The sequence below is a fragment of the Mobula hypostoma genome, chromosome 30, assembly GCF_963921235.1.
Source record: "Mobula hypostoma chromosome 30, sMobHyp1.1, whole genome shotgun sequence".
NCBI classification, from domain to species: domain Eukaryota; kingdom Metazoa; phylum Chordata; class Chondrichthyes; order Myliobatiformes; family Myliobatidae; genus Mobula; species Mobula hypostoma.
In genome coordinates, this window is record NC_086126.1 from 15,317,796 (window position 1) to 15,329,865 (window position 12,070).

At 60.0% G+C, this 12,070-nt stretch overlaps 1 protein-coding gene across 4 annotated transcripts in view; it reads right to left on the reverse strand.

Moving 5' to 3' along the window:
- Positions 1 to 290: 290 nt before the first annotated feature.
- The window catches only part of syvn1 (synovial apoptosis inhibitor 1, synoviolin), a 91,938-nt gene continuing 80,158 nt past the window's right edge, over positions 291 to 12,070 (reverse strand). For all 4 annotated transcript variants that reach the window (XM_063036625.1, XM_063036626.1, XM_063036624.1 and 1 more), the window contains exon 16: positions 291 to 2,775. In XM_063036625.1, coding sequence (XP_062892695.1) covers positions 2,624 to 2,775 — 152 coding nt within the window. In that variant the 3' untranslated portion in view covers positions 291 to 2,623. The remainder of the gene's footprint in view (positions 2,776 to 12,070) is intronic.

The window sequence follows — 12,070 nt, forward strand, 5'->3', positions numbered from 1 at the left end:
GATTCAATTCTGCTCAGAGAATCACACCCACTGCATTCTTGGTTAGAAACAACGCAGGCAAGACAGAACCAGCGGATTTTTATTGTGCTCTATGTACAACTCCAGCTATTAAAAATTTATACAATATATACAAATTAAATAATCAAATCACAAAACCCTCACCCCTGTAGAGCCCAGATTTAGATGCAAGGATTCTAAGGAGAGATCCCAGCTTCAGAAGTGGCAGAGGGGAGGTGATTTCTGTGTCAGCCTATGCCCTGTCCCTGCCACTTCCCTCCTCCTCCTCCCCCCCCCCCCCACCACCTGAAGTTCAATGGACCAGGTCACCTGAAAAGAGTCTACGCTGGAACACAACCCGACTCTGCTCCCGAATATCAGCATGTGGGCCAACCCAAAGTCCCTCTCCCTCGGGAGTGAGCGACTGGGTCGAAACCAACTGTGGATTTCCATCCAAGGGCGCAGTGATCTGAATGAGTTGGTCAACCTTTGGGAAATGGCTAAATGCACTAATCCTACCGATCTATCCCCCCACCACCAAGCACTGGAGCACCTCTGGAACAGTCTAGAGTGGAATGGAACACTGGCGGCAGAGACATTCGCCGAACCAAAGCCCACACGCAGGGTAAAACTTTTCGGCGGCCCGTGGGAGAGGAACAGGACGGGAGCGCTCCCCAACCTCCCCGTCAGGCTGACTGCAGCCACCAGCCCAGCAGCAAGGTGTGCCAATGGTAGACCAGGTACGCAGCGCCCGGTGGAGGGATTCTGAGACGGAGCGCAAAGACTGGCAGACCTCGTGCACTACAGCAATTAATCTCACCTCACTTAGTCTATCCCGCCCTTTGTTCCGCACCCTCCCCCCCAACGCTGGAAAGATGTTCAAAACAAACAAAAAATGGGTGAACGGGTACAGGAAAGGGTGCTGGGCTGATGATCACAGGGTGAAGGATGTGCCAGGAAACAAAGCAATTTCCAGGATGACGCATTGCCAGGCGCAAACGGCGCCGAGACCCCTGTGCCAGTCGAACTCGAGTGGCACACTGGTACAGGCTGGATGCCCCTGGAGTCAATCGATCGAGCAATCCCAAAGGTGGTGGTGGTGGGGCAAATGAAGGGACGAACCTTAGATGTCCTGTCATGAAGTCATATAGTTGACGGCAGGAGAAAACTCCCAATTTCATAACACCCTGATTCAGATGGTGCATTGTTTGGGGCGCAGTGATAAGGGGCAAACTTTATTAAGTCTATCTTAGTGAGGCAGCTTCCAACAATTCCACCGTATTAAATTAACACTCGGAAAACTGAGCAGATAAGAGGGGAGGAGAGAGGATTGAATACACGCACAGTCCCCACCCCCTCACTAATTCTGGCCTATAAAATATCTCTTCAAAAGAACAGAGTGAACGAGGGATGAAACGTGCCTTTCCCCTCGACTCTTAGGTTTGAGTACACAGCGTCCACTCACCAGTCAAATCCGTTTAGGTCACTCTGGCGGACCCTGTCACAGTTTCAGACACACAGACAAACCTGGCACCTCCCCGAACTTGCCCCGTGATCCTCAGGAGAGGACCAGAAGCAATCTGCTCGCCTGTAACCTCCCTGCACTGAATACCCAACTTGCACTCAAAGTCAAAATTCTCCTGTAAGGGTTCAAACCAAAAACAAACTGCTTGAAGCAAAAAAAAAAATGGGTTGATACAAATCACAGCTAGCTCCAGTCTGAATCTGGGATGATTCCCATTTCTCCACTTTGGGGCTCACAACACCAGTCGGGCCTCATCTCGTTTTGCAAAAACCTCGTCTCAGATTCTTTCCCTGCCCACGAACTCCCTACTTGACCGCAGAAGGACGTTGTCCCTCATCTCCCGTCTTCAGTAAAAAAGTCATCCACACGTTTGCAATAGCTTCATATTCATACCAGGTAACGATTCGGAAGTTATTTCAGGGCCGCCCGGCTCCAAAGTTTCAACTGAGGGCGCCAAGTTTGTCAAGTTAATGAGCGACAGACAGAGGAGAGGTCTGGACATGGCTATTTATCACAGTTTTATCTCACAAGTGGTTCTGACCCCTGCCATAAGCTGAGCTGCTAGACTAAGCTGGGTGACCTGGAGGACAGCTGTTGAACCAGTCAGGGAGGTGCTGGGGAGGGGAGAAGGGACAGGACATCACCAGCTGGTACGTCAACTCCAGGTCCTCATGTGGAGACTGTGTCAGTGGATGTTCTCGCAAGGCTTGTGTGGTGGTGGTTTTGGTGGGGGAGCTGCAGTGGCGAACGGGAGACGGGCGACGGCAGCATTGGCTGCCCTCGAAGGACACAGCGAAGCCTCTCCGTGTTGTTTCGATAGTTCAAGGCCACCCGAGTGAAGGGGACCGGACGAAAGGTGGCAGCTGGTGTACGCTTTCATTCACCGGAGACCGCCGAAGGCCGGGTCTCATTAATCGGATAAATCGGTGTCACTTGATGCGAATGCCGAGGGTCAAGGGTTTGGGAGGGTAGGGTGGGGTGGGGGAAGAAGGGCTCGGGGTGGGGGAAGGAAACCAGAGAAATCCTCCCCATCCCGGGCATCTTCTCGCCCTCCCTGCCACCCTACTCTCAAGCCGTGCAGTCCAGTCCGGGAGGGGGCAGTTAGTGCTGGGCATTGGGCTGCTCGAGCTTCCGTAGTCTCCGTCGGCGCAGTTCGGCGGCGTCCGGCTCTCCGAGAGACTCTTCCCCATCTTCCGGGAGGTTGTCCGAGGGCTGCGAGGTGTAGCCCACAGCGCCTTCCAGATCACTCTGACCTGTAAGAAGCGAACACGGGTCACGTTAGTGTAGGGGGATGGGTGGAGGACCCCTCCGAGAAATGCAACCTCCTCCCAAGCAACGCACGAAACGCCGAGTTACTCCCCTCACTGCAGGGGTACTCTGTGGGCTTGGAGCAGTTTCAGCATCTTCGTGGGTGGGAGGGAATATGGACGGGCCATGCTTCAGGTCAAGACCCTTCACCTGGACAGAGAGACGAGGGGAGGATGGCCAGTACAGAGGGTGGAAGGAAGGGCTGGCAGGCGATGGGTGGATCCGGGTGATGAAGGGATAATGGGCAGATGGAGGAGGGAAGAGTGGGGATAGTGACCGAGGCTGGGAGGTGATGGGTGGGTCTGGGTGAGGAGGGGTGATGGGCAGATGGAGGAGGGGAGAGTGGGAATAGAGACTGAGGCTGGGAGGTGATGGGTGGATCCAGGTGAGGAGGGGTGATGGGCAGATGGAGGAGAGGAGAGTGGGAATAGTGACTGGGGCTGGGGGGTGATGGGTGGATCCGAGTGAGGAGGGGTGATGGGCAGATGGAGGAGGAGAGAGTGGGGATAGTGACAGAGGCTGGGAGGGGAGAGTGGGGATAATGACAGAGGCTGGGAGGTGATGGGTGGATCCAGGTGAGGAGGGGTGATGGGCAGATGGAGGAGGGGAGAGTGGGAATAGTGACCGAGGCTGGGAGGTGATGGGTGGATCCAGGTGAGGAGGGGTGATGGACAGATGGAGGAGGGGAGAGTGGGGATAATGACAGAGGCTGGGAGGTGAGAGTGGGAATAGTGACTGAGGCTGGGAGGTGATGGGTGGATCCGGGTGAGGAGGGGTGATGGACAGATGGAGGAGGGAAGAGTGGGAATAGAGACCGAGGCTGGGAGGTGATGGGTGGATCCAGGTGAGGAGGGGTGATGGGCAGATGGAGGAGGGAAGAGTGGGAATAGTGACAGAGGCTGGGAGGTGATGGGTGGATCCAGGTGAGGAGGGTGATGGACAGATGGAGGAGGGGACAGTGGGGATAGTGACAGAGACTGGGAGGTGATGGGTGGGTCTGGGTGAGGAGGGGTGATGGGCAGATGGAGGAGGGGACAGTGGGGATAGTGACCGAGGCTGGGAGGTGATGGGTGGGTCTGGGTGAGGAGCGGTGATGGACAGATGGAGGAGGGGAGAGTGGGGATAGTGACCGAGGCTGGGAGGTGATGGGTGGATCCAGGTGAGGAGGGGTGATGGACAGATGGAGGAGGGGAGAGTGGGGATAATGACAGAGGCTGGGAGGCGAGAGTGGGAATAGTGACTGGGGCTGGGGGGTGATGGGTGGATCCGGGTGAGGAGGGGTGATGGGCAGATGGAGGAGGGGAGAGTGGGGATAATGACAGAGGCTGGGAGGTGATGGGTGGGTCTGGGTGAGGAGGGGTGATGGGCAGATGGAGGAGGGGAGAGTGGGAATAGTGACCGAGGCTGGGAGGTGATGGGTGGATCCAGGTGAGGAGGGGTGATGGACAGACGGAGGAGGGGAGAGTGGGGATAATGACAGAGGCTGGGAGGTGAGAGTGGGAATAGTGACTGAGGCTGGGAGGTGATGGGTGGATCCGGGTGAGGAGGGGTGATGGACAGATGGAGGAGGGAAGAGTGGGAATAGAGACCGAGGCTGGGAGGTGATGGGTGGATCCAGGTGAGGAGGGTGATGGACAGATGGAGGAGGGGACAGTGGGGATAGTGACAGAGACTGGGAGGTGATGGGTGGGTCTGGGTGAGGAGGGGTGATGGACAGATGGGGGAGGGGAGAGTGGGGATAGTGACAGAGACTGGGAGGTGATGGGTGGGTCTGGGTGAGGAGGGGTGATGGGCAGATGGAAGAGGGGACAGTGGGGATAGTGACCGAGGCTGGGAGGTGATGGGTGGGTCTGGGTGAGGAGCGGTGATGGACAGATGGAGGAGGGGAGAGTGGGGATAGTGACCGAGGCTGGGAGGTGATGGGTGGCTCCGGGTGAGGAGGAGTGATGGACAGATGGAGGAGGTGAGAGTGGGGATAGTGACAGAGGCTGGGAGGTGATGGGTGGATCCGGGTGAGGAGGGGTGATGGACAGATGGAGGAGGGGAGAGTGGGAATAGTGACAGAGGCTGGGGGGTGATGGGTGGGTCTGGGTGAGGAGGGGTGATGGACAGACGGAGGAGGGGGGAGTGGGAATACTGACAGAGACTGGGAGGTGATGGGTGGATCTGGGTGAGGAGGGGTGATGGGCAGACGGATGAGGGGAGAGTGAGGATAGTGACAGAGGCTGGGAGGTGATGGGTGGATCCAGGTGAGGAGGGGTGATGGGCAGATGGAGGAGGGGAGAGTGGGGATAGTGACAGAGGCTGGGAGGTGATGGGTGGATCCAGGTGAGGAGGGGTGATGGGCAGATGGAGGAGGGGAGAGTGGGAATAGTGACAGAGGCTGGGGGGTGATGGGTGGGTCTGGGTGAGGAGGGGTGATGGACAGATGGAGGAGGGGAGAGTGGGGATAGTGATAGAGGCTGGGAGGTGATGGGTGGGTCTGGGTGAGGAGGGGTGATGGACAGATGGAGGAGGGGAGAGTGGGGATAGTGACAGAGGCTGGGAGGTGATGGGTGGGTCTGGGTGAGGAGGGGTGATGGCCAGATGGAGGAGGGGAGAGTGGGGATAGTGACTGGGGCTGGGGGCTGATGGGTGGGTCTGGGTGAGGAGGGGTGATGGACAGATGGAGGAGAGGAGAGTGGGAATAGTGACTGGGGCTGGGGGCTGATGGGTGGGTCTGGGTGAGGAGGGGTGATGGACAGATGGAGGAGAGGAGAGTGGGAATAGTGACAGAGGCTGGGAGGTGATGGGTGGATCCGGGTGAGGAGGGGTGATGGACAGATGGAGGAGGGGAGAGTGGGAATAGTGACAGAGGCTGGGGGGTGATGGGTGGGTCTGGATGAGGAGGGGTGATGGACAGATGGAGGAGGGGAGAGTGGGGATAGTGACAGAGGCTGGGGGGTGATGGGTGGGTCTGGGTGAGGAGCGGTGATGGACAGATGGAGGAGGGGAGAGTGGGGATAGTGACCGAGGCTGGGAGGTGATGGGTGGCTCCGGGTGAGGAGGAGTGATGGACAGATGGAGGAGGTGAGAGTGGGGATAGTGACAGAGGCTGGGAGGTGATGGGTGGATCCGGGTGAGGAGGGGTGATGGGCAGATGGAGGAGGGGAGAGTGGGGATAGTGACTGGGGCTGGGGGCTGATGGGTGGGTCTGGGTGAGGAGGGGTGATGGACAGATGGAGGAGAGGAGAGTGGGAATAGTGACAGAGGCTGGGAGGTGATGGGTGGGTCTGGGTGAGGAGGGGTGATGGGCAGACGGAGGAGGGAAGAGTGGGGATAGTGACAGAGGCTGGGAGGTGATGGGTGGATCTGGGTGAGGAGGGGTGATGGGTAGATGGAGGAGGGGAGAGTGGGGATAGTGATAGAGGCTGGGAGGTGATGGGTGGATCCAGGTGAGGAGGGGTGATGGGCAGATGGGGGAGGGGAGAGTGGGGATAGTGACAGAGACTGGGAGGTGATGGGTGGATCTGGGTGAGGAGGGGTGATGGGTAGATGGAGGAGGGGAGAGTGGGGATAGTGACAGAGGCTGGGAGGTGATGGGTGGATCTGGGTGAGGAGGGGTGATGGGCAGATGGAGGAGGGGAGAGTGGGGATAGTGACAGAGGCTGGGGGCTGATGGGTGGGTCTGGGTGAGGAGGGGTGATGGACAGATGGAGGAGGGGAGAGTGGGGATAGTGACAGAGGCTGGGAGGTGATGGGTGGGTCCGGGTGAGGAGGGGTGATGGACAGATGGAGGAGAGGAGAGTGGGAATAGTGACAGAGGCTGGGAGGTGATGGGTGGATCCGGGTGAGGAGGGGTGATGGGCAGATGGAGGAGGGGAGAGTGGGGATAGTGACTGGGGCTGGGGGCTGATGGGTGGATCTGGGTGAGGAGGGGTGATGGACAGATGGAGGAGAGGAGAGTGGGAATAGTGACAGAGGCTGGGGGCTGATGGGTGGGTCTGGGTGAGGAGGGGTGATGGACAGATGGAGGAGAGGAGAGTGGGGATAGTGACAGAGGCTGGGAGGTGATGGGTGGATCCGGGTGAGGAGGGGTGATGGACAGATGGAGGAGAGAAGAGTGGGGATAGTGATAGAGGCTGGGAGGTGATGGGTGGATCCGGGTGAGGAGGGGTGATGGGCAGATGGAGGAGGGGAGAGTGGGGATAGTGACAGAGGCTGGGGGGTGATGGGTGGGTCTGGGTGAGGAGGGGTGATGGGCAGATGGAGGAGGGGAGAGTGGGGATAGTGACAGAGGCTGGGGGGTGATGGGTGGGTCTGGGTGAGGAGGAGTGATGGACAGATGGAGGAGGTGAGAGTGGGAATAGTGACAGAGGCTGGGAGGTGATGGGTGGATCTGGGTGAGGAGGGGTGATGGGCAGATGGAGGAGGGGAGAGTGGGGATAGTGACAGAGGCTGGGAGGTGATGGGTGGGTCCGGGTGAGGAGGGTGATGGACAGATGGAGGAGGGGAGAGTGGGGATAGTGACAGAGGCTGGGGGGTGATGGGTGGGTCTGGGTGAGGAGGGGTGATGGACAGATGGAGGAGGGGAGAGTGGGAATAGTGACCGAGGCTGGGAGGTGATGGGTAGATCCGGGTGAGGAGGGGTGATGGACAGATGGAGGAGGGGAGAGTGGGGATAGTGACAGAGACTGGGAGGTGATGGGTGGATCTGGGTGAGGAGGGGTGATGGGCAGATGGAGGAGGGGAGAGTGGGGATAGTGACAGAGACTGGGAGGTGATGGGTGGATCTGGGTGAGGAGGGGTGATGGCCAGATGGAGGAGGGGAGAGTGGGGATAGTGACCGAGGCTGGGGGGTGATGGGTGGGTCCGGGTGAGGAGGGGTGATGGGCAGATGGAGGAGGGGAGAGTGGGGATAGTGACAGAGGCTGGGAGGTGATGTGTGGGTCCGGGTGAGGAGGGTGATGGACAGATGGAGGAGGGGACAGTGGGGATAGTGACAGAGACTGGGAGGTGATGGGTGGGTCCGGGTGAGGAGGGGTGATGGGCAGATGGAGGAGGAGGGGAGAGTGGGGATAGTGACAGAGACTGGGAGGTGATGGGTGGGTCTGGGTGAGGAGGGGTGATGGGCAGACGGAGGAGGGGGGAGTGGGAATAGTGACAGAGGCTGGGGGGTGATGGGTGGATCCGGGTGAGGAGAGGTGATGGGCAGATGGAGGAGGGGAGAGTGGGAATAGTGACAGAGGCTGGGAGGTGATGGGTGGGTCTGGGTGAGGAGGGGTGATGGGCAGATGGAGGAGGGAAGAGTGGGGATAATGACAGAGGCTGGGAGGTGATGGGTGGGTCCGGGTGAGGAGGGGTGATGGACAGATGGAGGAGGGGAGAGTGGGAATAGTGACAGAGGCTGGGAGGTGATGGGTGGGTCTGGGTGAGGAGGGGTGATGGACAGATGGAGGAGAGGAGAGTGGGAATAGTGACAGAGGCTGGGAGGTGATGGGTGGGTCTGGGTGAGGAGGGGTGATGGACAGATGGAGGAGAGGAGAGTGGGAATAGTGACAGAGGCTGGGAGGTGATGGGTGGGTCTGGGTGAGGAGGGGTGATGGACAGATGGAGGAGAGGAGAGTGGGGATAGTGATAGAGGCTGGGAGGTGATGGGTGGGTCTGGGTGAGGAGGGTGATGGGCAGATGGAGGAGGGGAGAGTGGGGATAATGACAGAGGCTGGGAGGTGATGGGTGGATCCGGGTGAGGAGGGGTGATGGACAGATGGAGGAGGGGAGAGTGGGAATAGTGACAGAGGCTGGGAGGTGATGGGTGGGTCTGGGTGAGGAGGGGTGATGGGTAGATGGAGGAGAGGAGAGTGGGGATAGTGACAGAGGCTGGGAGGTGATGGGTGGGTCTGGGTGAGGAGGGGTGATGGACAGATGGAGGAGGGGAGAGTGGGGATAGTGACAGAGGCTGGGAGGTGATGGGTGGGTCTGGGTGAGGAGGGGTGATGGACAGATGGAGGAGGGGAGAGTGGGGATAGTGACTGGGGCTGGGGGGTGATGGGTGGATCCGGGTGAGGAGGGTGATGGACAGATGGAGGAGAGGAGAGTGGGGATAGTGACAGAGGCTGGGAGGTGATGGGTGGGTCTGGGTGAGGAGGGGTGATGGACAGATGGAGGAGGGGAGAGTGGGAATAGTGACAGAGGCTGGGGGGTGATGGGTGGGTCTGGGTGAGGAGGGGTGATGGGCAGACGGAGGAGGGGGAGAGTGGGAATAGTGACAGAGGCTGGGAGGTGATGGGTGGATCTGGGTGAGGAGGGTGATGGACAGATGGAGGAGGGGAGAGTGGGGATAGTGACAGAGGCTGGGAGGTGATGGGTGGGTCTGGGTGAGGAGGGTGATGGACAGATGGAGGAGGGGAGAGTGGGGATAGTGACAGAGGCTGGGAGGTGATGGGTGGGTCTGGGTGAGGAGGGGTGATGGGCAGATGGAGGAGGGGGGAGTGGGGATAGTGACAGAGACTGGGAGGTGATGGGTGGGTCTGGGTGAGGAGGGGTGATGGACAGATGGAGGAGGGGAGAGTGGAGATAGTGACCGAGGCTGGGGGGTGATGGGTGGGTCTGGGTGAGGAGGGGTGATGGGCAGATGGAGGAGGGGAGAGTGGGAATAGTGACAGAGGCTGGGAGGTGATGGGTGGATCTGGGTGAGGAGGGGTGATGGACAGACGGAGGAGGGGAGAGTGGGGATAGTGACCGAGGCTGGGGGGTGATGGGTGGGTCCGGGTGAGGAGGGGTGATGGGCAGATGGAGGAGGGGAGAGTGGGAATAGTGACAGAGGCTGGGAGGTGATGGGTGGGTCTGGGTGAGGAGGGGTGATGGGTAGATGGAGGAGGGGAGAGTGGGGATAGTGACAGAGACTGGGAGGTGATGGGTGGGTCCGGGTGAGGAGGGGTGATGGGTAGATGGAGGAGAGGAGAGTGGGGATAGTGACCGAGGCTGGGGGGTGATGGGTGGGTCCGGGTGAGGAGGGGTGATGGGCAGATGGAGGAGGGGGAGAGTGGGAATAGTGACAGAGGCTGGGAGGTGATGGGTGGATCCGGGTGAGGAGGGGTGATGGGCAGATGGAGGAGGGGAAGAGTGGGAATACTGACAGAGACTGGGAGGTGATGGGTGGGTCCGGGTGAGGAGGGGTGATGGGCAGATGGAGGAGAGGAGAGTGGGGATAGTGACCGAGGCTGGGGGGTGATGGGTGGATCCGGGTGAGGAGGGGTGATGGGCAGATGGAGGAGGGGGAGAGTGGGAATAGTGACAGAGGCTGGGGGGTGATGGGTGGGTCTGGGTGAGGAGGGGTGATGGGCAGATGGAGGAGGGGGAGAGTTGGAATACTGACAGAGGCTGGGGGCTGATGGGTGGGTCTGGGTGAGGAGGGGTGATGGACAGATGGAGGAGGGGAGAGTGGGGATAGTGACAGAGACTGGGAGGTGATGGGTGGGTCTGGGTGAGGAGGGGTGATGGGCAGATGGAGGAGGGGAGAGTGGGAATAGTGACCGAGGCTGGGAGGTGATGGGTGGGTCTGGGTGAGGAGGGGTGATGGGCAGATGGAGGAGGGGAGAGTGGGGATAGTGACAGAGACTGGGAGGTGATGGGTGGGTCTGGGTGAGGAGGGGTGATGGGCAGATGGAGGAGGGGAGAGTGGGAATAGTGACCGAGGCTGGGAGGTGATGGGTGGGTCCGGGTGAGGAGGGGTGATGGGCAGATGGAGGAGAGGAGAGTGGGGATAGTGACCGAGGCTGGGGGGTGATGGGTGGATCCGGGTGAGGAGGGGTGATGGGCAGATGGAGGAGGGGGAGAGTGGGGATAGTGACCGAGGCTGGGGGGTGATGGGTGGATCCGGGTGAGGAGGGGTGATGGGCAGATGGAGGAGGGGGAGAGTGGGAATAGTGACAGAGGCTGGGGGGTGATGGGTGGGTCTGGGTGAGGAGGGGTGATGGGCAAGTGGAGGAGGGGGAGAGTGGGGATAGTGACAGAGGCTGGGAGGTGATGGGTGGATCCAGGTGAGGAGGGGTGATGGGCAGATGGAGGAGGGGAGAGTGGGGATAGTGACAGAGGCTGGGAGGTGATGGGTGGATCCAGGTGAGGAGGGGTGATGGGCAGAGGGAGGAGGGGAGAGTGGGGATAGTGACAGAGGCTGGGAGGTGATGGGTGGATCCGGGTGAGGAGGGGTGATGGGCAGACGGAGGAGGGGAGAGTGGGAATAGTGACAGAGGCTGGGGGGTGATGGGTGGGTCTGGGTGAGGAGGGGTGATGGGCAGATGGAGGAGGGGGAGAGTGGGAATACTGACAGAGGCTGGGGGCTGATGGGTGGGTCTGGGTGAGGAGGGGTGATGGACAGACGGAGGAGGGGGGAGTGGGAATACTGACAGAGGCTGGGAGGTGATGGGTGGGTCCGGGTGAGGAGGGGTGATGGGCAGATGGAGGAGGGGGGAGTGGGAATAGTGACAGAGGCTGGGAGGTGATGGGTGGGTCCGGGTGAGGAGGGGTGATGGACAGACGGAGGAGGGGAGAGTGGGGATAGTGACAGAGGCTGGGAGGTGATGGGTGGATCCGGGTGAGGAGGGGTGATGGGCAGATGGAGGAGGGGGGAGTGGGAATAGTGACAGAGGCTGGGGGGTGATGGGTGGGTCTGGGTGAGGAGGGGTGATGGACAGATGGAGGAGGGGAGAGTGGGGATAGTGACAGAGACTGGGAGGTGATGGGTGGATCCAGGTGAGGAGGGGTGATGGACAGATGGAGGAGGGGAGAGTGGGGATAGTGACAGAGACTGGGAGGTGATGGGTGGGTCTGGGTGAGGAGGGGTGATGGGTAGATGGAGGAGGGGAGAGTGGGGATAGTGACAGAGGCTGGGGGGTGATGGGTGGGTCTGGGTGAGGAGGGGTGATGGGCAGATGGAGGAGGGGAGAGTGGGGATAGTGACAGAGGCTGGGAGGTGATGGGTGGATCCAGGTGAGGAGGGGTGATGGGCAGATGGGGGAGGGGAGAGTGGGGATAGTGACCGAGGCTGGGAGGTGATGGGTGGATCCGGGTGAGGAGGGGTGATGGGTAGATGGAGGAGGGGAGAGTGGGGATAGTGACAGAGGCTGGGGGCTGATGGGTGGGTCTGGGTGAGGAGGGGTGATGGACAGATGGAGGAGGGGGGAGTGAGGATAGTGACAGAGACTGGGAGGTGATGGGTGGATCTGGGTGAGGAGGGGTGATGGGCAGATGGAGGAGGGG